This window comes from Natator depressus, chromosome 8 (genome assembly GCF_965152275.1).
Source record: "Natator depressus isolate rNatDep1 chromosome 8, rNatDep2.hap1, whole genome shotgun sequence".
Taxonomy (NCBI): Eukaryota; Metazoa; Chordata; order Testudines; family Cheloniidae; genus Natator; species Natator depressus.
The window spans coordinates 14,660,784-14,686,912 of NC_134241.1; the positions used below are offsets into that span (position 1 = coordinate 14,660,784).

Sequence of the window (26,129 nt, forward strand, 5' to 3'; positions counted from 1 at the left end):
TTCAACCACCATTTCAGGGGACATGCATCCATTCTTATGATGGGTTCTGCTCAATAACAATCCAAAGCAGAGTGGACCGACGCATGTTCATTTTCATTTTCTTAGTCAGATACCACCAGCAGAAAGTTGATTTTCTTTTTTGGTGGTTCGGGTTCTGTAGTTTCTGCATCGGAATATTGCTCTTTTAAGACTTCTGAAAGCATGCTCCACACCTCGTCCCTCTCAGATTTTGGAAGGCATTTCAGATTCTTAAACCTTGGGTCGAGTGCTGTAGCTATCTTTAGAAATCTCACATTGGTACCTTCTTTGTGTTTTGTCAAATCTGCATTGAAAGTGTTCTTAAAATGAACATGTGCTGGGTCATCATCCAAGACTGCAAAACATGAAATATATGGCAGGATGTGGGTAAAACAGACCAGGGGAAATACAATTCACCCCCAAGGAGTTCAGTCATGAAATTTAATTAACACATTTTTTAACGAGTGCCATCAGCATGGAAGCATGTCTGTCCTGGTGGCTGAAGCATGAAGGGGCATATGAATGTTTAGCATATCTGGCACATAAATACCTTGCAATGCTGGCTACAAAAGTGTCATGCAAATGCCTGTTCTCACTTTCAGGTGACACTGTAAATAAGAAGAGGGCAGTATTATCTCCTGTAAATGTAAACAAACTTGTTTGTCTTCGCGATTGGCTGAACAAGAAGGAGGACTGAGTGGACTCATAGGTTCTGAAGTTTTACATTGTTTTGTTTTTGAGTGCAGTTATGTAACAAAAAAAATCTACACTTATAAATTGCACTTTCGCGATAAAGAGATTGCACTACAGGACTTGTATGAGGTGAACTGAAAAATACTATTTCTTTTGTTTATCATTTTTACAGTGCAAATATTTGTAATCAAAAATAATATTCACTGATTTCAATTACAACACAGAATACAATATATAAGAAAATGTCAAAAAACATCCAAAATATTTAATAAATTTCAATTGGTATTCTATTGTTTAACAGTGCTATTGAAATTGCGATTAATCGTGATTAATTTTTTTGAGTTAATCACGCGAGTTAACTGCGATTAATTGACAGCCCTAATTTTTTTCCATTTGCAATAACAATGCACCAAATGCTAATCCAGGTCCTCCAGTTACCTCCTCATTTTGCATTAGCAAAAGGAGCGGGAGTACCATCACCTGGAATGAGGATTGTCATTTCAACACAGTAGGAACTATAGCCCTGTTTGAAACAAATCCTTGCGACATACTGAGAAGTTGAATGGTCTCATATTTCCAGTCCACACAGGGAACAAGAAAGAAGACAACAAGCTACACGTGCAAGTGTCTGAAATGATCCTTTAATAAAAGACATTCAGTCTGCACTGTGGGATAGACCAAGGAGAGTGTGAAATGCTTGGGATTACAATAAGGGCATGTCCAGGATATCTGTTTTTGATCCATGTTTTGTTTCAGAACATTTGGAAATATTTCTTAGCACAAACACTCTGCAAAACAATTGACATTTATTTTCTGGCTTAACAAGCAAATAACTTTAGATGGATACGTTTTAAAACAGGGTTTCTCAACTTTTTTCTTTCTGAGGCCCTTCCCCTCCCCCCCGCCCCCAACATATTATAAAATCTCCATGGCCCAGCTGTGCCACAACAACTGTTTTTCTGCATATAAAAGCCAGAGACAGCGTTAGGGAGTAGCAAGCAAGGCAACTGCCCCCCGGGCCCCACGCCACAGGGGCCCTCGTGAAGCTAAGTTGCTCAGGCTTTGGCTTCAGCCCCGGATGGCGGGACTTGGGGCCCTGGGCTTCGACCCCATGTGGTGGGGCTTCAGCTTTCTGCTCTTGGCCTCAGCAGGTCTAATGCTGGGCGGCCCCCCTGAAACCTGCTCACGGCCCCCCAGTCCCGGACCACTGGTTGAGAACCACTGTTTTAAAGTCCCAGCTACTTCCTTCCCAACAAAGGTAATGGAACTCAGTCGAACAATGCTACTGACTGTGGCTTCCAGTACCAGCCTTTTGGTGTTCAACCATATCTCTTCTTCCTGTCCCCCAGCTTGTCATATGCTGGGCTATTGATAGTGCTAGAAAATAAGTTCAGCTAAGTGATCAAGTGCACATTGCGTGAAGTGAAGGTTATGAGAGGAGTAAGGCAGTCCAGTCCCCAAAAGACTGACACTATCCACAGTTCTAGTGGATTTTAAGAAATTAAACACTTTCAATTAATGCTGCCTGGTATTAACAAAAACAATAACCTTGCCATAAATTGCTGTTGACTTCTGCTGTTGGAAATATCAAGCTTATTAAACACTCACAAGATCATAACCTGCTATATAGTTATGTTAATGTAAACCATGCCAGGCCTATTTTTACATGCTTGAGATGTGTGAGTATGAATATGGAGCTTGATCCACCTCCCTTCCGTGGTGTCACTTCCATCATCGTCAACAGGAGCGGGACAGGACCTGGAAGTATGCAGCAAGAATGGCACTCTTCTAAGCGTGGAAAACTGTGGCTAACTCGCATAATTGGGCTCTTTCTAATGAATAGCTGAGCACTGTATGTGGATAGAGATAAATATTGTGTACGTCACTATAACATCTGTCAATGTGATGGGGCTGTCAGGCTCACAGGAAGATCACACTGAATGACAGAGGAAAAAATGCTATTCAGTTATATCACTGAAACCAATCCTTCCCTGGGACAGGCATAGTCCATAAATGCCTTTGTAGAGCTAGGTAAGAGGCTGCCTTAGAGGGAACTGTCTTGCTGGTTTGCTTTTCTCAGACCCTTTAGTGTAATTTTGCTTTTTGCATTTTCATGCATGTTTTTTATATCATCTTGCAGAACTTATTGCTGTTTTATATTGATAAAGTAAAAACATTTACTTGTGGGGTGGAGATATTCTACAGCCTTGTAGGGAAAAAAAACCCTCTTTGTTCAAAGTACACAGGCTATAATAAACTGGAAAATAATTTTATATCATGCTATATTTGCAATATGTCACTAGTGCTCACAACAGACAAGTGTGTCTTGTATTGTATTAGCATGGATTGGGATTCAGCAACTAGTAATTGGTAATATTAGCCCAATTAGAAATAGGCTATGCCTCAAATTTATACATCTTGAAAACAATATTGTGTGATCATTCATGTACATTACATATCAGTGTGTTTTATTAATTATGAATATAAAATAGCTGAGGAAAGAACATCTTTAAGGTGAAATTATTGCTTTAATTTCACCGTTTAAGTATCCAAAAAACTCATCCCAGTCGCCTCAAATACTGCATTTTTCAATTAAAGTCAAAAGGTGTCTGACATAGAAGATAGTTGGGAGCTTTAAGTAAATGCACATAAGATTTAATTGAATTCCATTCTGTGTTACTAGGCTTTTGAGTCACGTTTCCCCCCCCTCCCCATTATCTTCTAGCAAATCTTGACTCTCTTCGGGTTGATGAATACACGAGATATGGTTTTTAACACCAACTTTTTCCCTTACCTTCTCAGGGTGGGGTATGTTTGCCTGGAACATTACCAGCAGTGATGTTATTGAAAACCCTGAAAATAATTAGTTATGTTTGAAAAGACCAGGGAGCAGAATGGTTGATGCAGAGAGCTCGGATACTGTCACTCTAAAATGGCTTTGAACAGCGGACAGGGAATTAATTTTAAATGCGTTTTTCTTAATAAAAGACCACTTTCATAAGAATTGCCATCAGAGTCTTCTTATTGTGAAGAATCTATCCGCAGCAATACGGAGAGTCAAAGGTTATTTGCCAGCATAAACATGATGCTTTTCATATTCACTCCAGAATTAAAATATATTCTCACAGAGGTGAAGCAAGTAATTGGAATTGTGTGGCTCAGATCCCAAATATTCTCCATGAAATGTCACCGGGTTGGTAATATCAATTCCATTGCAAAATTATATCATTATTAACCATTTATAGAACACTGCAAATCTCCATAGTTCTTCTACACTAAGAGACACAAAATAGAGAATACTATCATTTCCATCTAAATGTGCAGTCAATTTCAAGGGAAAATGCCATCTATTAAAAAGCAAAGTGTCAAATGTATTAATTTAATATTGTTAACAGATTCTTGTCAAATGTTCTTTACATTTCTAGACAAACTTGGCTCTAAAAAAATCCCCCTCTTGTTTAAACCTGATGTACTAATGTCCCCAAATTACAATTATGGTAAATTGAAAATGTAAAAAAACAAAAACAAAACTCCCATTCAGATTACTATGAAGAAAGAGCTTCTGCTATGTGTTACACCCTGTGAAATATAGAAGCATAAGCAGCGTGTTTATGAGACAGAATTCTATCAGGTTAAAACAATTGTGTGAAGTAATCACCATACCTGTAACGCACAGATAGGAACGCTCCTCTCCCTGCATAGTGGAAGGCATTGATAATTCCAAGACATGCAAAAGCTTCTCTCTTTTAGGTCTGAAAACAATGTCCTGTAGGCTTATTTTGAGGCTTGCTGCCATAGTTAGTCTATCTTCTATAAAGCCAGGGAGCAGAATGGTGGACGCAATCTGACAAGCTATGCACACATCTCAGAGTTTACTGACACCCAGGAGTTTGAGACATTGTTTTGCAGAAAAGCCCAGACTCTCCAGACCTAATAGATCAATACTTTACAAATCAGATTAGCTATAAGAGAATACTGTACATGGTATAATGAAGGACCATGCCCTGTGGGTTCAAACACTTTCATACACACTCACTCCACTTCTTTCTCTGCAGAAGAGGCTAAAGGCTAGGTGAGAGTATCCATTATATATTATAGGCATTTACCTGGAAAAACAGGAGCAAGTGAACAGAAGTCAGTTTGGTGTGTGAATTACCCAATTGCCTATCCCAGCCCTCTTGGTTGAGATGGTGTGACTTGCAGCTTTTGACTAGAGTTCTGATCTGGTCTGTTGGAGCCTATATACATACCATGGTGATGGTCGTTCTAGAAATCTATAGCTACAATAGATAGATTCTTCTCCCACACCCTGAAATTCAAAGGAGTTAAAATCTTAGGTTTTAGCCCGTCTCTGTTTCATCCAAATGTTTGTGGGTTTGCTATAGGCTGCACACATTGTTCTAAAACAAAGCACATCATTTCTTGTGTTTTTGTTGTGCTTAGAGATTTTACCAACATAGCTACAGCTCATCAGTGGAGTTTTCTGAAGAAACAGCCAGAAACCATAAGAATTCTTAGCAACGCTTCTGGACAAGAGCCGTGAAAGATTACAGAAAAACGACCAAGTTGTAGTCAAGAGTACTGTGGAAAGGACACCGCAGATTAAAGGGGATTGCCCTCAGAGTCAGCTAAACTGGGGTTCAGTTCCTGACTGCACTGGACTCACTATGTGAGCTTGGGCAAATCACATAGCCACACTATGCCCCAGTTTCCATCTATAAAATTGGGACAACACTTTCCCAGCTTTGAGAAACACTCAAACAATCTGAGAAATACACTCAGATTTTCAAATGCAGAGTGTAGTGTATTGCATTTATTACCATAGGCTTTGAGAAAGTGCTTATGATTTCACATTACTTACTGCAGTTCTTTGTAGGATAAAGCGATTTATTCACAGATAATTATTCAATGAACAACGCTTCCCACCCATATCGTTCACAATGAATGATTCCATCAGCTCTATTCGTTTATCTAACCTTCCAGCCTTCTCTTCAAGAGTATATTTGCCACTCATGGTGAAATTAAAACTTATGATTAGTACTTGATAGAATCAGGCCTAAGCATGTGCCAGACTTTAAGCATGTAATTCCATTGAATTCAATGGAAATATTTACATGCTAAAATTTAGGCACGTGCTGAAGTTTATTGCTGAATCAGAGCCGCACTATCCTACCATCGTACCAGGGAGGGTGATGTCCATTATACCTGCCATATGAAATCCAATACTCTCTAAATTGCTCTTTCCCTAAGAACACAATCTAGTAGGTGTAGTGCTTCCAGCCCTCAAGAGGATGTTGACAGATAATTGTTTTAAGTATTAGTTCATTCAACAGTTACCTTACAATGGAGAAGAAATCAATGTTCATCTTATGATGACATTATGCGTGCAATTAGACACGGCAAGTTAACTGAATTTTCTTTCACTAAAGTCTCTTCTGAATGTCAATGCCCATAGTCTTTAAGCAATAATGTAGGTTTTTACTGTTCACTCTAAGGAGTTCACTTGAAATCACTAATATTCTAAAACGTTTACCCTCATACCAGTACTGGCCAGAAGAACTCCCATTGAAGTCAACTCCCTGGCACATCTGCACAAGAGTCAGCCACAATCTGTTTCAGTATTTCTTAATTTTTCCCTCAAAGCATATCTATTTCTTCTCAATTCTGCTAGACCTTTTGTGCTATTCACTCCCCATAAGTAAGCATCTCATACTTTTTGAAGAAATTGTAAAGCACCTAAATACAGATATTTGGCCCCAATTTCTACTGTCTTGTGCTTTGTGTAGTCTTATCCTCTAGCCCTTGCCCCTTCATGAAACCATTATGATTTGGAAGCACTTTACAGTCCCTTCACATGTGTTAAGTGACCAACACAAGATGCAAGGCAGCCGGAAATCTGGCTCCTTGTGTGTCTGGTACAGAAGAAAATGATGACTTGAGCACAAGAACACATGCCCCAATCTATCCATACACTTAAGCACGTGCTTAAACTTTGCTTGTGAGTTGTCCCGTTGACTTCAAGTTAAGCATGTGCTTAAGTGCTTTATTAGATCAGGGGCTTCCTGCAGCAAAGAGGCACAGTACTATGCAAAGGAAACGTATACTTCTGGGATGAAAAAGTCACAAAAATGTGAAGGCACCACACAAAAATAATGAAAATGTTTAAAATTGTAACTAGAGACTGTCATAAATCTACCTATGTATTTTTCAAAGATTTTAGGTCTCCCATATACAATATTTACTAAAGATAATGGAAGCATAGGAGTTTATTGTGTTGTAGATGTTTTTGTATTTCTTATTTTAAAAATGAAAGTGACGATTCTGTTAACTGGAGTAAGCTCGGGCCCAAACCTGGAGGTTCTTATTCAAGCAACGCATCCACTGAAGTCAATTCAGACAAAGGAAAAACCCAGGGCAAGTTACAACATTGTAAGCATGTTGTAAGATTTCAATACAGCTACACCAATTTACACGCTCAGTCTTGCAAGGTACTGAGCAACCTGAGCTCACTCTGGTTTCCCTAGGAGGTGTGGGTGCTCAGCACCTTGTGTGATCGAGCTCCGAAGTGCTAGTCCAAATTTGATCATAAACATTTCTAAATGAAGCAAATGGCCCAGACCCATAGATAAGCTGGGACACAGCATTAGACACAAGCTCACAGCAGAGGACAACTTTTTTTTTTTTTTTTTGAAACAGCATTTATTTGTTAAAACTTGCAATCCACAGAAATACAATAAATTTAACACGTACACAAAACTTTGGCTCAATGAAATATTTAACACCTAAAACATCTGAGGAATGAAAGGCACAAGACCAGGCACTCAAATGCACTGAATTGCCAAAAGTGCTGTTTGCACTGCTATGACGGAAGACACAAATTGGGAGGGTGTGGTGAGAAGGTGAAACTGGTGGAGAGGTGGGGGAAATAATAGTTACCAAGTACTGCCAAGTCATTACAGCCTTTTGCTTCTTTCACTTATAGAGGTTACATTCTTTTTAAAAAGTGCCAGAGCTCTTTCATAATAGAAGATGGATCATTTCTTAGAAATGAACTGAAAAAGAAAGGGACAAAAAAGGAAGAGCTAGCAGCAGGATGGATTTCAGTCGACCTCTGTTGACCCACAAGGTCTTAAGAACTCATTCCCTCTTTCGTGGAACCATTTGTTTGAAACTGTGGAACAAAGAGATAAATTAGTTAGAACTGTACATGGAGCCTGTATGTAACCTTCGAAGTTTGGTTTCTAGGGATGAAATTTTGTCTGGATTAATAAAATGAGGTGGTTGAACTGGATGGTTGTGTTCCTCCTTCTCCCGCACAAGAGCTAAAGAGACTCAAGGGAGGGGGTGCAAGGTACCTTTACAATTCCCCAATTCTGGGGCCAGTCTTAACTTACAGCTATGGTGGCAACATTCCCCTTTGCATTATTCTGCCAATTTGGGATCAGCCCACAGTGCGGGGTGCTCTGGTAATTCTCCCTCTGCAATGCCCTTTATGCTGAAGTGGGAGAATGGGTGGTGTAGACCTCTGTGTATTCCCATAAATATTCTCAGCTAATCAATCCACCTTCTATATTCCAGCACAAAGCAGCTGGATAGAGGATTGAGGATGTGGACTTTTGTTCACAGTCTGGAGGTGAACATCTGAGGCCCAAAGGTAGAATTCACTTTCCATTGGCCTGACGTCAAAATCTATTTACTTCCAGAACATGTTGTAAAACTGTCTATTTTGAATAGGTAATGATGAAAAAGATATTCCAGTGCAAGGTTAGAATAACCTGGGAGACACACACACACACGCCAACTGCTTTACTTAGCGTGATTTGAAAGTAACCAATTCCTAAGTACATTGCAGAAAAAGCTCTTCTCTTTGGGTTCCATTTGATCTTCTCCGGTGCTCTGGAAGTGTCAGTGCAGTAGAAATTGTTCAGATACTATTTAGTCAAAACTACATTGTCACTTTCCAGGTCACCAGTTCAGCTAACGAGTCCACCTTCTATATTCCAGGCAGAGTATGTCACCTGGGGATATGACTACAAAGGGACCTCTGTAAGTACTTAGGTCCTATCCTGCAAACACTTATACATGTGTTTAACTTTTAAGCATGTAAGTAGTCACACCGGCCTCAGTGGGACTACTTGCACATTTAAAGTTAAGTCCATCTATATGTTTTCATAGGATCAGCGTCTTGAACCCCAATCATCCTTGATTTTCACGGCATCTGGATCTAGAGATCTACAGTTTGGAAACAGCAGCCTTATAAGTGTTCTCAACATGAAAAAAAATGACGTTCACAACATTGACCAGAGAATGCAATAACAACAATTTCTACTGCACTGACAACACTGGTGGAGTGATGTGTATTTATGACTCAAAATGGCAAAAGTTAAAATGGCAATGCCACAATTACAGAATCCTTTTCGAAGAGAGTTCAAATATTATCTTTTCACTGAAAGGGGAATTTATTAGACAGCTTGCGATTTTTGTTACTAAAGGCAAGTAGAGGACAATGACTTACCCCATTTGCAGCCTACTAATACTGGGCAAGCTGCATGCCTTGTTCGATAATCACCCTCACCACTTCTGAAAAGATTGTACCAAAACACTGCTGTCCCCTGAAAACGAAAGCCTGGATTAAACAAAGTTCAACACAACTATTCAGAATGTGTGTGTAAGAGAGAAAGTAAAAACACCAAGTATCTGGCTCTCAGTAACTTCAAGCTTATGGCTCACTGCTGACAGTATATCAAAATTAAATAATTTAAAGCTCCAATTATTAATTTATCTCACCTTTCTCTTTGCTCTTCTGAGCTTCACATCTGTTAAATAAAGAGCCTCTCATTCCATCCCTGCCACAGTGCACTCTGGGTTTATGGGACTGTCTATATCTTTCTTTAAATTGATCCAAGTTTTCCCTGTTTCATTCCTATGACAGGATGTCAGGAACTACAACTCTGCATAAGAGAGCCACAGCTGCTGTACTAACTTGCTTGGGCAGCCAAGTCTTAGATCAAACTCATGCATATAAATTGGTTGGGACTCTTTATAAGTCAGAAGGAACTAGGGACAGGGACAAGGGAGTCCTGAAAGGAGAAAAACTAGGTACTGCCATGCTAAAGGGGAAGCTCAAGATGAGGTTGCTTTTTGTTCTTATTTAAGATAACAAAGGAAAACCCTAAGTAACGGGCAAATGATGTGTTTAATATCTAGTATGGGTGTACTGTGTCTGGAGCAGGGGGTAATTTTACCTCCATGCAACTCCTTTCCTGTTAAAAGCTGCCCTTTGTAGAAATTGTTCAGATTGCCATTCTAGAGCCACCCAGAATCAGGTATCATTGCTTTCTATAATGGCAATATATATGCCCATAATCTAGGGCAGCTCTAAGTAAGTCACTGCTACCACTCGTACCATGTAAGTGTATGAAAGCAACAACATTTTCACAAACTTTAGTGTGCATGTGGGGAAAGAGGAGAGGGACTATATACAAATAAATCAGCTGTTACCTTTTGGGGCCAAATTGCAGCCCCAAAGTCTGGGAAAACTGTAGCACCTCCAGCTTCTACATCACTCATCTGGGAAAATAAGTTAACAAAGTCACCATAACACAAACATTTTATGATGCAATGTCAGAGCATGCAAATCACAACCACTGAACCATTATAAAAGTGCCCAAAGCACCAGTGGTAACACAAAGTTATAACTCATATACTGTATAAACAGACAATTAATTACATGGAGGATGCTGAATTTGAAATGTGAACAGAACACACAAGACTTATATATAACAATCAGGGTCCAGACACCCCAAAGGGAGAAGAGGGCGTCTGAACCACAAAGAATAAGCAGTGGTTGTATACAATGTTGTGTATAAAAATATGCCAATTAAGGTTTTTATGAAAGCTTATAATGTTCTGAACTTGATGGTCATTATGAGATAGGTATACAGGCTCTGATTTTGAATCTATGTATTCATGTATGTGGAATATGCTCCTGACTATGGATATGATTTTGTCACAGTAAAATTAAGCAAAATTCACAGAACAGTCTTGGTAGAAAGGACAAACTCAGGGTATGGTCACAGCAGAGCTGAAGCCAAAGTCCGGGGCTGACAGCCTGAGCCCCACCATCCGGGCTGAAGCAGAAGCCAAAAAAGTCAGAGATCTGTTAAAGTCATGGAATTCATTACCTCATCGTATCCTTGCTCATGACTGGTACTACAATTTCATGTACACCTCCCAAGCTAGTTGTTTACACAGAACTAACTTCAAGGACCCATCCATTGTCCAGCCAGGCAAAGATGAGAGTGGACCATTTGAGTTAATGGGAAAACACTGAAACAACTTGAAACTGAAAAGAAAACCCCAGTCTCGCCAAACTGAAAAAGGAGGTTTCAGAGTAACAGCCGTGTTAGTCTGTATTCGCAAAAAGAAAAGGAGTACTTGTGGCACCTTAGAGACTAACCAATTTATTTGAGCATAAGCTTTCGTGAGCTACAGCTCACTTCATCGGATGCATACTGTGGAAAATACAGAAGATGTTTGTTTTTATACACACAAATCACGAAAAAATGGGTGTTTATCACTACAAAAGGTTTTCTCTCCCCCCACCCCACTCTCCTGCTGGTAACAGCTTATGTAAAGTGATCACTCTCCTTACAACGAAAAAGGAGGGAATTTCCTTCACCATAAATGAACACAGTCTGGGGACAGATCTACACATAAAACACTATAGCTTGAGCCACTGTAGCATTTTAATGAAGATACTCTATGTCGATGGGAGAGAGCTCTCCTGTCGGCGTAGTTAATCCACCTTCCCGAGAAGCAGTAGCTATGTCGATGGGAGAGGTTCTCCAACATGGTGCCATCTACATGGGGGTTACGTCGATATAACTATGCTGCTCAGGCATGTGGATTTTTCACATTTCACGAGCAATGCAGTTCTACCGGTAAAGGTCTGTAGTGTAGACCAGACCTGAGAGAAAGACCCCTACCCCCGCAAACCCTGTTAAAAGGAAAAGGGTTTGAAGTGAAAGGATCCAGAACTGAGGGACAGTCTTGAAGACATGGGGCTGTCTGTGAACACTGGATTCCCCCCTGGGGGCTAGGGGGCATGCTGGGAAACTGAGCAAAGGCAAAAGGCAGTTGTATTAGAAAAGGGATTTTTATCTGATGTGTAAATGTAGAGACCTGAGGCTGGGTCTTTATGTTTATTTTCTGTGTAACTTGTATGTGTGTCTTCCTTACTATGTCATCTTTGAAACTGTGGTTTTTCTATTAAATAAACCTTTTATTTTTACCCCCAAACAGGTTGTGCAAACTGTGTGGAGTGTGTCCCCCAAAGTTAGCTGGTAACAGGGGAGCAGGTTTCTCTCCTTCAGGGGTGACGAACCACAGGGGAAGAGTCTTAGTGTCTGGTAGTAAGAACTTGGAGTAGATGGATGTGGGGACTCAGAACAGGAAGGGCTGCTAAGAGTCAGTAGCCCGGTGGTAGGCAGGGTGAGACCTTTATGCTTGTAGGCTTGCTAGTGGTGTCAGGGCTTTGAGCCATAGCAGCAAGGCACCCAAAGTTATAAGGCAGGAAGTGAGAGAATCCCTTACTGGTCTGGGTGATCCTCAGAACATCTAAGCTTGGTCCATCCTTTAGGGCTCTTAAAGAAGCCAAAGATTTTTGTTCACTTCACATGTATATGTTATGTAGCGAGATAAGGTGGGTGAGGTAGTATCTTTTATTGGCCCAACTGCTGTTGATGAGAGAGACAAGTTTTCGAGCCACACAGAGCTCTTCTTCAGGTCTGGGAAAGGTACTCCCAGCATCACAGTTAAACCCAAGGTGGAACAGATAGGTTAGCATATGTAGTTAGCACATATTCTATGGAACCATTCAAGGTGGAGTGGCCTGTTAACACCTCTGCAATCATAGGACAAAAAGAGGGTGTTAGTGCATTTCAGATTGATGTAATAAGCCATAAACTCAGTGTCTCTGTTCAGTCCATCTGTTCAGGCTCATCTTTTGAAAGTGTTGTGCAGGTTTCCTTTGCGAATGAATACTGATGGGTCAGAAACGTCTCTATGTATTTCCACTTATTTCAATGGCCTTTAGATCAGGCCCTAGGTGAAAAGGTATAAAACTGGGTTTGATTCTGCTCTCTTTGAAGTCAACAGCCCAACCACTATTGCCACCAATGGGAGCAGGACTGGATCTTGTGTTTTGTAAATATTACCATCCTAATTGTCATCACACTTTCTCATTTTGATTTGTTTTTCTGCTTAAAGAGTAACATTATTATTACTTTTGTGTCCCAGTTTGGTACCTACAATAAAAGGGCACAAGATGCCATTGGCATTAGGGGCCAATTCCCTCTCTGCCCAATCTAGAAAGCATAGTGCATGCAGCTTTGCAAATTAAAAACCTACATTTTAGCAACAAAACAATCTTTTATAATAGGCACCTTGGACATGCTGACATGCTGTACATGTCATATAATAAGGGACATTTGCTGTTGTACATGTACCACTGACATTGTATGTAATTTTTATTTGTTTTAATCTCAGTCAAGGTTAGTCAGAAAATGTGAAAAGCCCAATATGAGCTGTGGCCACTGAAATTTCATCCTAACTAACAGACCCATTTGGGACCACTGTTTCGGACAACAGTTTCATTGTTTCAGTCAAGTTGTTTCTGGTTGTTTTTACAAGCTACACTTGACATTTGAAATATCAGCTCATTCAAAACATTTTGCAAATGGGGTGACACCTACCCTGTATCACCCACAAACTATACTATATAACAGGACTGAAGACCCAAACTATAGAGATAATAAATAGAGGTTATCTGATAACTGTAGTATGTCATTGTCAGAATAAAAACAGCCATGAAAGCATACCCAGGGCCATATACAGCTTGGAATCTGCTTGCAGAACTCCCATTAATTTCAGTTGGGATGATGCATGGTAATCTAGTGTATATGGCCATTAGGTTCCATGCTGGAAATGCACCATACTAACATTACTTTATTTTCAGTACTTGCATTTGTAGCAGAGTTTCTTAACTGAAGTAGCATTTCGTTAGTCATGTCTCCATTTGCAAAGGTAATAACTACACTACTGTATATTAGCTTTGAGCGCAGAGTTACAAAGGGGAAACTGCCAGAAGATCCACAACATCAAGTGCTATCAGACACCGGTGAAAAAGATGGAAGTCCCCTTGACAAACAACTGATGGCCAGGATGCTGAGTGAAAGGTTATGTATGAAGTCACTCAGCCCCTTTCGAAGTTTCACTTTGAAACTTCTGAGTCAAATTCTCCTCTCACACCCGTGCAAATCCAGTGAAGCCAATGGATTTGTTCCAGTGTAAACAAGAGAAACATTTAGTCTCTATTCAAATTATGTTTTCCACATTCGGGGTAAGAGATACTGAACTGTGATAGCAGCAGATGGTGTGAGAACAAGGAAATCCCCACTTTCAGATGCTATAGCTTTTTAGTGAGCCCGTATTACAGCTTGTACAACTGGTTATTGCTAAATGTGATGCTAAGGAAAGCATCACTCGACACGTACAGGATTATCATACTTACATAGTTTAAAAAAGTGGCCACACGATTTCCAGTCCCTAAACGCTTGAAAGCATCAGGTTCATCTTTCTATAAAATTAAATGAGAATCAACTGCAAACTTCAAGAGCACAAACAACAAGGACACAGAGGTACTTACATAGTTAAGAAACGTTGCTAGCCTATTTCCTTCCGTTTTGAGTGTGCTGTCAAAGGGTCGCTGTAATAGATAACAACTTTAACCCAGGTTCCAAACAGGCTCACACTAATGTTACATGCGTGTAGCTCTCTGCAAAAACAATTCCAGTAGTTTGGCACAAAATGTGGACACTTTATATGGAGTTGCATATAAAGGCATTACATCTTGTAGCCAAACTAGGTTTGCAAATGCATGCAATGTGCACATTGGATAAGTATACGCAGAATTGAATCAACACGGTTCTTCAGCAATCAGAAGCGTCTGAATGGAAATTTTAGGGCATAGAGCACAAACATTCTGCAAATAAATATTATAACCCTTATGACATTTTCATTGTGGATGGCAGCTGTATTGGTATTACTGGACTTGATCCAAAGCCCACTGAGGTCAATGGAAAGATTCCCATTCACTTGGTGGGCTTTATATCAGACCCCTGGTTCTCCTAAATGTCTGATGCAGCTGCAACAGTGCAGGTCTAACCAATTGTTCCCACATATAATATACTCTGCTCTGGGAAAAGGAGCAGAGTATTTTTAGCTAACTGTGACAGGTTGTAATAGCAGTAATGACACCAGCCAGACACTTCCAACTGTCTGGGATTAATGAATGGAACAAGAATCCCAGTTTATCATTAATCCCCAGAAAATGCTTTGGAGCCTCATTCATTATTGTTTAGGAGTGGCATCAATCACCCACCTTCAAACAATACAAGTGACTATTTATTTCAATGTCTCAAGTGCCAAAAGCAGTAAGGAACTTCAGCCAGAAGATGTTAAGATGCATTGTTACAAAGGAACAAACAAGAAAGTCCCAAAGATTAGACAGGGAATGGAGGAAATCAGGATTAAAAAAAAAAACCATTCAAAAATATAAACAATTTCAAATCAATTTTGGATGCAAGAATACACGTCTGTCCTGAAATGGGTTCACAAAAGGCACTGTGTATGTTTTAAATCACAATCAACTTGAAATCAAAAATTAATAAGAAAATGTTTAGAACTTGGACCTTGACAGGCTTGCAGCCTTTCTGCCAAATGCAGCCTGTGTGAAGATTTTGGAGTTTTGGTTCCTAAAAACCTGAAAGTTTTGAGTGATTGACAGTAGTGCTCAAAGTGGGACATACTTTTATATTAAAAAATAATTTAAAAAAAATCACTGTACAAAGTTCTGTGAGCAAACAAAGAGCTGCAAACTCGTATGGAGATTGAAATATGAAAATCTGCAATGCACACAGAGTGGAGAGGACCAGACCAAATCCATATTGAGTCTAATTGTTGCCTTGCATTAACTTTGGCAGCAATTACCAGATAAATTCCAAATGCGGCTCCTCCCTAAGTGCCTAATCCAAGAGTAAAGATTATGTTGGCCAATTTGACGGCTAATTTGCGTTCTTTATTGAGATTCTATCAACCTCCTTTAGTTCAAACGAGGATTTAAATGTATTTATTTGCATCAAGAGATTACACAGACTCCAAGTTAACAGGAAAGTGATGTTCAGTAAAGCTAGCAAGCCAAAACTTGTTTATGAGCAGTAAAAGTTTGATAATGAACACGAGCGGTCAGTGTTGAAGTTTTGTTTTAATGCTGACGAAGGCCTCAATCCTGTATTCAGAAACATGAATGTGGAACTATGTGCTCCTGAAATCAGTGGGACTCTGATGGGTGCAGGAGTCCATGCTAGTGGGTCCAAATGCAGAATCAGAATCTGAATTCGGATTTAACCATAACACACTAACAAAACATTGGTTTAAACCAAGCAGTTATAAATGGAATACATCAAAAAAAGACAGCAAACCATAGCTCCCCAGTAGGGTTGGCACGGACACTGACTGCGTTTAGGTGGCACTCGTGAACTACTACTGTCTTTTTCAGCCTGGTTCTCAGATACCCAATTCTGCAAGGTTCCAAGTACCTCCTGCAAGCTGTTAAATACCCAAGCGAACTGGAGCAGAAGTCACTAGCCACCTTGCAGGGTCAGGCCCTAGGTTAATAAATATTAAAATAATTTTTCATGAAAACAAACATTATATCATCTCTCAAAACGAAACTTATTTTAAAGTACTATTTGCATTTAGCATTAATGTGAGCATTAATGAGTTTGACACTGTGATCTTACCCTTGAGAAATCAAAATGTGGCTCATACTGTCCTCCCATTCCATAATTAGCAACCTAGGGTGTGGGGGAAACAAACACATTTAATTGCAAATTAGATAGTTGGGAAGACAAATATTTTCTTCTTGGAGGCAACGACCCAAGCCATATCCACCCACGGAGAGGAAGTGGCTTTTGACAGGACTGCACTGCACTCTTATTTTGTCACGTTATGTTTAATCCACACTTTTTCTATCACAAAATGAACACGAGTACATAAATAAATATAAAGGGGGAAAATGTTTTATTACTTTGAAGGGATGTCTAATTAATTGAATGTGATCACTTTAACCATCTTCCCTTGCTGGATCAATTCAGAAACTATTTTAAAATATCAAGCAGAAACTTTTTTTTTTTAAATAAAGCTGGAAGTACTGGTCCTTTGGCAATGTTCTGTTCGAATGTTTGACTATTATAGCAAGAGGCAAACAAATGAAAGAAGAGAAACAATGATTTTTCACATGCTTGTCCACCACCTCTTTCCACTTCTATAAACACATATAATCTACTGGCCAGGGTGTATTATGTGCTCCCCTATGTGCCTGATCCACAGAGGCTGTGAGTCTGTTACAGCTCCAGCTAGAGAGCCTGGCTTTAGTGTGTGCATTACACATGCACGGCCAGTTTCATACACGCAGATGTAGGAGGACAGGGAGGGTCAAAGGTGGATTAAAACTACCTTTCGCCTCCTCGGCTGTTTCCTGGTATGATTTAGTGCAGCCTCAGGGTTGTTCTATACTCTACTCAGCAGCCACAGCCACTAAGCGACTATCTGGCACCTGACAATAGCCAGAGAGTAGCAGTGGTCCAGCCATACTCTGACACTCCTCCAAAACTGCAGTCTACAAGGGGGATGTAGAGATCTTCTGGCAGCTCTGTGCCACTTATGGAACCCCTTACTGCAGGGCTATTCCCTAGGAACAAGATGCAGACAATTCACATTCCCTTTGTATCATCAGAATAGCACAAAAGGGCTGGAGCAGGGCTGTGAACTGGGCTCACGGTCTCCATATCCTTCTCTAGAGGGTCCTAAAGGCAACAGCAATAAGGATGTTATTTTCCTCCCAACCAGGAATCTTCATTTAAAGACTTCTTATTTTTGCCAAATCTTGGATCCCTGCCCAAAGCCCGTAAGTACAGAGAACACTTTAAATGGACCTGCGTGGCTGCCAAACTAAGAAAAAGAATCCTCCTCTCGGGGGTGGGGCTGCTGCACCTCCCTCTAAATGGCAGGACTGGCTAGTGGATTGCCAGTGCTGCAGCTTCTCTGGCTCCACGTCTTATTCCTTGGCTGCCCTCTATCCTTCCACGTTGGCTAACCACAGGGAGAGCAAACTGACCCATTGCACGGCTCTGGAGCAGGAAGTGGAATGCCTATGCTGACACTCTTCATGGGGTCCCTGTCCACCCACACCATGGGAATGTGCCAGTTCTGCATCGCTTAGACCTTCTGAGACCTGTTGAGTGAGATGTTTGGGAAAATATCCCCTTCCTATACCCACTTCCACGTCAGGCCCAATCCTGACCCTCCTGACTGACAGGCGTGGAAGCTGCTTACAAAGCATTGCGGTGTTAACCCAGGTAAAAAATATCAGAACCAACCTGCAATAGTTCAGCTGTTTTTACTGTTAATCCCGTGATATGCTGCATTCGGTGATTCACTCTGGCAACAACAGGATCATCATGTTCCTCCAACCATGAACTGGGCGTGGAGGCGAGGGGAAAAGAGAAAGAAAAAAAAAAAAAAAAAAAAAGATGAGAAATCCAATATTCGACTCAGAACAGCCCTACTTCATTATCTTACCTCACCCAGCTTGTCTCTCTAATATCCTGGGACCAACCCGTCTCCCACTACACTGCATACACCTTCACTCTGCCAGACACAGCTTTACCACATGACTCTATACCAGAACTTTTGGTGGTTTCTGCAAGGTTTTGCCACCTGCGAAGTACTTCAAATTTAGTTTCGGTCACAGACAGCAGAGGCAGGTGTGAAAGACTTTGGTTTTTGTTTTTGCACAGATATAGTACAACTTTTACCAATTAAAAACTGCAAAAAGTGGGTGTTCTCTCTCTAACCTAGAAGGTGAAAGTAGAGGAAAGAGCTTCCAGGCCTAGCAAAGGGCCATCAACATTCTTATCCACACACACAAGCCAAACCTTTCCCCTTTTCTCTGAGTTTAGTTCCCCACCTTGAGACATTTTAGGTTTCATTGTCTGAGGTTCTGGCCACTTGCTGATACTATTTATTTGCTGAAAAGTGTGACAAAACATATATGCAAAAAACCAATCAAAGGCAATAACCTTTGAAAAGCTGGAGCCACCCCAGCTTATGTGGCTTAAGCATATCAGCGGCAAAGGTGCTCCCTTACATAAAATCTTGATAGACGAAAAAGCTGAGTGTTTTGCAGGTTTTCAAGGTCTATAGTGATTTCAAAGATTCTGACAGGTGTTTCTCGTGCATCCAGAACCACCGTGGCAGTTATGGAGTTAGCTGTACCGAGTGTTGGGCTACAGCTCTTGTGCTCATCTTAAAAAAAACCCCACAAACTAGGAAGAATGCAGCTTTGCAGTCTTGTGATGCTGATGAAGTTGGTTTGTTTTGAAAAATGTTACTCTCGCATACACTGGCAAAGAGGACTGAAGAGACTGCAACCACAGGGTATAGACAGTAGAGACAAGCACATGGGTTTTTTGGGCCAGTACAACCCATCAACATCAGCTGAAGCTGTACTGACCTGGCTGCTGTGCAAACCTTTGTTGCGTTAAGCACAGAAACATGCCTGCTGTTCCTGAAATGTGCAGTTGTTCTGCCAACCGCTAGATAACAGGAACCCAATCTACCCACTAGTTTAAAAAAAAAATTGTGCCTTCTGTTAAAACCTGTCCTGCAACCACAGACTGCCCTGTCCATCAGATATCCCTGCCCAAGATAACACAAGATGTAGACATCACTGTGATTTCCTCCTCCCCTTACCAAATCACTGCATTCTGTTTTTAGCACATGGCTCAGTTTGTGATCTCGGCCTTTAAGCAAAACTTCCAGGGAACATTTCCACCTTGAGATTTAGCATTGGAAATCTAGGTGCATGTTTCTGGTAGTCTAGGTGCAAAATCTGATTGATTTTTGGATTACAAAAAAGACTTCCTCTCAGAAGTTGCTGTGTTGCAGTATGCTGGATACTCTCTATAGAGGTCTGATTTTCCTGAATGAGAAAAATGAAAACACAGCCAGCAAAGGAGGTGGAAAACATCATGCAGGGAAGTAGGGTAGAGGTAATAGTCAAAAGACTAGGAGGTTGAAAATGTGCATGACACAGTTGAAACGTAGCACAACCACCCTTAAGCCTGAGGAAACCCACAGCCCTGGCCCTCCTGATACTGGCGGAAGGCAAAGGGAAATAACAAACGCCCTTTTCCTTGAGAAAATGAACTTAACATGTGAAATGATGCAATAGAGAGAAGCAACTGGGCTCCCTGAACCTGACATAAAGCCCACTGAAGTCAAAGGAAATCTTGCCTTGAAATGCTGGAAGATTTTCCTGCCCTTCCTCATCACATTTACAATCTATTGGCTTACTCCGGCAGCAACCCGCGTAGCACTCATCTAGAAACTGAGTAAATGAGCTGCAGGAACTTGACGAGGGAGGGGCAGGAGATAAAACTGATTAACCTTAAAAAGGAAATATAATATGCTTCCCTTTAGAAACAGATGGCAGAGGATTACAGCCCTACCCTGAACCTGGAGAAGGTATTAAGGCCAGGTCTACACTACACACTTACTTCAGTATGACTACATTGCTCGGGGGTGTGAAAAATCCACATCCCTGAGCGATGTAGCTATCCAAACCATAAGCCCCTGTGTAGGCAGTGCTATGTCGGTGGGAGAGCTTCTCCTGTCAACAACGCTACCGCCTCTCACAGAGGTGGAGTTATTAAGCTCTCCCGTTGGCTTAGATCGTCTTCACCAGAAGTACTACAGCAGCACAGCTGTGCTGATGCAAGTTTGTAGTGTAGACCCTCAAACTTGATGCAGTAGAGTGAAGGCAATGGAGGGATTTAAAAGGGGTGTTGACGTGGTTACAATGTATAGTTTCTAAACCTCTCTATTCACCATTAGAAGTTTTTCTAAAAAGATATGCTCCAGATCAGGGGTTCTCAAACTTCACTGCACCGCGACCCCCTTCTGACAACAAAAATTACGACATGACACCAGAAAGGGGGACGGAAGCTTGAACCCGCCCAAACCTTGGTGCCCTAGGTATGGTGGGGCAAAGCCAAAGCCCCACTGCCCTGGGTGCCAGGGGATTGGTGGGTGGCATTAAAGCCCAAGCACTTTAGCCCCACGCAGGGGACCTATAACTTGAGCCCTGACACCCAGGGTTGAAGTCCCTGGGCTTTGGCTTCGGCCCTGGGCGGTGGAGCTCAGGCGTCGGCTTCGGTCCTGAGCCCCAGCAAGTCTAAGCCAGCCCTGGTGACCACATTAAAATGGGGTCGCGACCCACAGTTTGAGAACCACTGCTCTAGTTCAACTACAGGCATTGGACTTAAAGCAGTAATTAATTCAGGGAAGTTCTAGAACCTGGCTTATGCAAAAGATCAAACCAGATTATAACAATGGTCCCTTTTGACCTTTAAAATATATTAATCTATGACGGTTTAACCTCTCTAGAAACATAACTTTTATAACAATTTTCAACATCAGCAGGGTTTTTGTGAGACTTTATGTGCAAAGTATTATAATACTGCTCGATATTCCAAACTGTATATTTTGAGTTTTGTTTGAAAACCATTTGGTACAGGTCTTCTTGTTGCCAGAAGGAAAGGGACAAAAATATTTGTGTTTTTAGATCAGTAAAGCTGGATAGACGCGCCACAAAAAAAACCCTGCATAATAAATTTCTATTCTATTATTCTAAATTGTACATTAACATAAGGATTCATAAATCCTTAAATCCAGAATTAAAGTATCTTTATAGTTAATATCAGTGTTACTGCTATTTAAAGTAATAGAGGCTATTGTCTATGAGTCTCGTAAAGCATCTAAGGCACCAGAATTTGCACACATTCAACCTCCAGAATACAAAAATAAAAAGCATTAATTAAAGGCCATAAAACTCATTGCCTAATCTTAGATGTAGTATAAAACACAGTACGTGCAATTAAAGCGATCTAATCAGATAGATAGCATTCTTCATTCTACACCGTCAATGAAAGCAGGCAAACAAGGGAAGAATGTTAAGAAGAGTATATGGACTAGTGACAGCTACACCACTGCATTCAGGTTGAGTGGAGCTTGAAGACAAAACAGTAGGATGCAAGTTCTTTCACAGTCATCTTACCTTTTTGACACCCTGTAGCTGGCCACTGTTAGGACACCTGTTTTGGGGTCACGTACCGTGGCTCGTGCCAACTGTGTCAAAAGAAATGCCAAGGACAAAATTAACAAAGAATAAACAGTTTAAAAAAAAATCTGTTTCAAAATTCTACCAATTGTCTATTTCCCTCCCCAATTGTCAGACTCCAAATTCCTGGGTTAGATATATTTCTGGGTGAAATTCTTAGCTTCAGTCTGGACCTTATTCTGATTTCACACAAGAACAGTCTATGATGCAACGTGGATGAGCTATAGCGGTCATCCTCCTGATTAGAATCTGGCTAAGGGGGCTGCATAAACCATGGTATCCATTAAAGCTATAATTTGATGTTGCTTGACTAATAGGTTTGGAAAGTACTTTTGTCTGAAGTATGGCTTGGGTTGATATCAGCAAGAAGGAACAACAGAAAATTAATGACCCATGAAGTTTGTGTCCTTATTGACAGAGAAGAAAGAAAGTTAACTCTTGGATATTCTCTGGATTCAGCCAGATTATTTCAAAGGTGGGCTGGGGTAGATCATAAGAATTGCACTGTCGGAGAAAAACACAGTTCTCACTCTTCAGGTTGGGTGCAGCAAGTCAGATATACTTTATTATCTCAAGCAATTGCACAGAGGGAGAGAGTGCACTAGGACACAGGGTTTCCCCCACCCAGGCAGGTCTCTCTAAAGATAAACAATTAAAGCAAGCATTTATACCTTTATTATGGACAATAATGAGCAACAGCTGCATATTGTTTATACACATTCCTTCACGATATCTTATTTTTCTCACCAATTTCTCTTATAGTCTACATTCTATTCTTATCTAATACAAGGTGACAACAGCCTCTCTCTCCGTTCTTTTCCCACTCGCTTCACACAATCCCCGCTTCTACAAATCTCGCGTTACTAAAGCTAGAGTTAGCTCGACTCCTGCTCATTTCAGAGGCCTGTGCCCAAATTCCCTTTATCTACTTCCACAGCATTCGGTGTGCGCAAGGAGTGGGTGAGAAAAACAAGGACTTTGTTATGAAGTAGGTTAGGCAACTGAGGAATTCACAGGATCCAGCTCACTGAAACCACAAGGGAGCACACTCATCAGAACAAGGGAGCCCTCAACCTGTGTACTTGATGGACATTGCCTCAATGGAAGTGCACAGGCTCATTGTTTCTCTTAGTGTTGGGCTTATTAGGCACAAGTGCTGGGAGCAAGAGTGTTGGGCTGGGGATGTATCTGCTGTTGGATCAGGTAAGAATGTTCAGCACTGTGGCCTAGCAGAATGAATCCTGAACTCCTGAGTTCTAATCACAGCTCTAACATGGATTTATTGTGTGACCTTGGGCAAGTCACTTCACTTCACTGCGCCTCAGTTTCTCCATCTGTAAGATGCAAAAGTTTCACCTACACTACAGGGATGCTGTTGGGATGAACAAGTTATATCACTTTGAAGATGAAGAGTGCCAAACCCACTTACTTACATGTCACCCCCATTCAATCACAATCCCTCTTGACTTTTGTATTTTTTTCCAGTGCATAATCACATTTTCCTTCATATTTCCCCAAATGTGTCATTCTCCTGTTTCCCTTCCAATCTGCTTGTTAGGTTTCTTGTCTCTACCCACAGCTCTTGGCACAACTTTCCCCACAATTCTGACTAATTTGGTATTTTCTTCCAGAATTCTGCTCCATAAGTCATAGATTCATAGATATTAAGGTCCGAAGAGACCATTATGATCATCTAGTCTGACCTCCTGCACAACGCAGACAACAGAATATCACCCACCCACTCCTGTGAAAAACCTCTCACCTATATCTGAGTTACTGAAGTCCTCAAATCGTGGTTTAAAGACTTCAAGGAGCAGAGAATCCTCCAGCAAGTGACCCATGCCCCATGCTACAGAGGAAGGTGAAAAACCTCCAGGGCCTCTTCCAATCTGCCCTGGAGGAAAATTCCTTCCCGACCCCAAATATGGCGATCAGCTAAACCCTGAGCATATGGGCAAGATTCACCAGCCAGATACCCAGGAAAGAATTCTCTGTAGTAACTCAGATCCCATCGGGCCTATTTACCATGAATATTTAAAGATCAATTAAGCAAGAAAGTCAGGCTGACAATGTTTTTCTTTATTTGGACAATGAAGTGTTGCTTTCTGTAATATAATTTAGCTTGCCAAACTCCTCATTACCCTTCTATTTCCTTTGGGTTCTCCATATGGTTTCTTTCTGTGGTCACCAGCTGACCTAAACAAAGAAGAGAAGCTAAAATATGCTGGCTACAAACTTATTAATTGGTATCTCATTTGTGTGGTGCTAGAATACTCCATTTCTCTGTAAAATCTTGTCTTCTTGACTTTAATGTGTATTCAGCTCATAGTAGACCTGACTACAACATATAATTAATAATAGTGGATTAACAACAAAACAGAAACACCCCAGATTTCATTCCTAAACCAATACACAAACAACGTGTGCATTCTATGGTTTCTGGGCTTTATAGCATCTTCATTAAAATTCTGCTCTACTATAAATTCCATTCTTTCCTACTTAACAGCACAACTGCTTTTCTTCTCAGGCAGAAGTCTCAGTTCTCTTTCAGTTTTCTCTCTCTCCACCCCTGCCCCAGGTGGCTTCTTCAGTATGTCAACAGCACAGCTTTTCCTGTAACCCAGGATGACTGTGCGTTATAAGTGAGAGGTCAGTGAGGCTCTATACATTCCTCTCTATGATGCACCTTTGTCTAATCTGGCACATCTGTATTACGAAGAAGACATTGTTAAAATTTACAGTTACATTCTATATGCTTCCATGCTACACCTGTCCCAGTGCAATCCATGCCTTTTACAATTAACAGTTTTATTGTTCCAGCAGTTCAGTTGATAGTTCGGAACAGATTCATTTAGTTTAGAAAGCAATTTTAACAGTTGACGAAAATATGACTGTATTTTGCAAATTGAGCATGAAAAACACCTGGTCGCCCTGAACAGCTACCCCCTCTCAAACGCAGATGTTGCTTTTCTTCAAAAACAAAGCCTTGGCACATTTAAACCTGCAGATAATGTTTGGAACTGGGAGGAGAGATTTCTCGAGGAGATATTCTACAATATTAGGGATAACTTGGGAACTCCCAACCTTTCCAAATCCAAGATAGTAACACACTACCTCACAGAGCTCTGCCTGTAAAACTTAAGTGATTACTGAATAAAGTTTCCTGGCTGAAATTACATTTATTTTATTTAGGAATTATCCCATCATAATGTTATATTTTCCACCCTTCTGGGCATAACACCATGGGTTTCAAAGTAAGTCCAGCAGTTAGGTCTGAGACAGATGCTGAAAAATTAAGTTTGTGAACAACTATGTAGGAATATTTATAAATTCATCTAAAACTATTACATTTACCTACACACACTGGGTCTGATCCAGATCTCACATATACTCGTGAGGAATCAGGAGTAATTTCACTGAAGTTAATGGAGCTACGCTGATGTAAAATCGGTGCATGTGACCCGGCAGTGATTTCATAAATGAAATCTGAACAGCAAACACACTAAATTAAGTCAATTGTTAATTATTGTCTTATTATATTTATAGCCCATTTGCTTTGCCGGACTAGAAAAAATTTCCAGTGATAGAGGCTAGTTTGAATTTTTGTTTTATCTGAAGCTTTTGAAGTCCCAAGGACCATTTTACAGCATGATGCCATGGTGAAGCATCAGGAAAAAGATTTAAGTTCATGGAGGTGCGAGTCTTGAAAGAGAAATAACATTTTCTACCAAGGCACTTGGCTGATAAACACAGAAATCTAGCTTCAGAAACTTACTAAATATAATTCATGTTCCTAAAAGGTATCCATTTCTCACTCCATTTCCAATTATATCTTAAAATATTTCATTCAGAAATACATGCAGAAAGGTTATCCTCACTGGTATTTTAATTGCATAGTTTATAGCAATAGCTAGAAGAAACGAGTAACATGAATAATTCATTATATAACAATCAATATAAATGCTTTTAATTTTAGTTTCTTGACAGACTTTGCAAAGCAGAATGAATCAAGCTTAACATCTAGTATTGGTTTTGAGTTGCCATTATTTTCCTTTTTGAGGTTTAGCAAGTAAAGGAAGACAACTGCAGCACCGGAAAACTACACCGGCTAAAG

The 26,129-nt window shown here is 40.6% G+C and overlaps 1 protein-coding gene across 5 annotated transcripts in view; it reads right to left on the reverse strand.

The window, feature by feature from the left end:
- Positions 1-7,439: 7,439 nt before the first annotated feature.
- Positions 7,440-26,129, reverse strand: part of P4HA2 (prolyl 4-hydroxylase subunit alpha 2) — a 54,407-nt gene continuing 35,717 nt past the window's right edge. For 2 of the 5 annotated variants that reach the window (XM_074960478.1, XM_074960479.1), the window contains exons 9-15: positions 21,953-22,023; positions 18,213-18,312; positions 16,575-16,628; positions 14,285-14,350; positions 10,213-10,281; positions 9,227-9,323; positions 7,440-7,882 (exon numbers count right to left, since the gene is read on the reverse strand). In XM_074960478.1, coding sequence (XP_074816579.1) covers positions 7,812-7,882; positions 9,227-9,323; positions 10,213-10,281; positions 14,285-14,350; positions 16,575-16,628; positions 18,213-18,312; positions 21,953-22,023 — 528 coding nt within the window. In that variant the 3' untranslated portion in view covers positions 7,440-7,811. Of the gene's footprint in view, positions 7,883-9,226; positions 9,324-10,212; positions 10,282-14,284; positions 14,351-14,419; positions 14,480-16,574; positions 16,629-18,212; positions 18,313-21,952; positions 22,024-26,129 lie in introns of all 5 variants that reach the window. The other 3 variants (XM_074960477.1, XM_074960481.1, XM_074960480.1) reach the window with 3 other exon arrangements.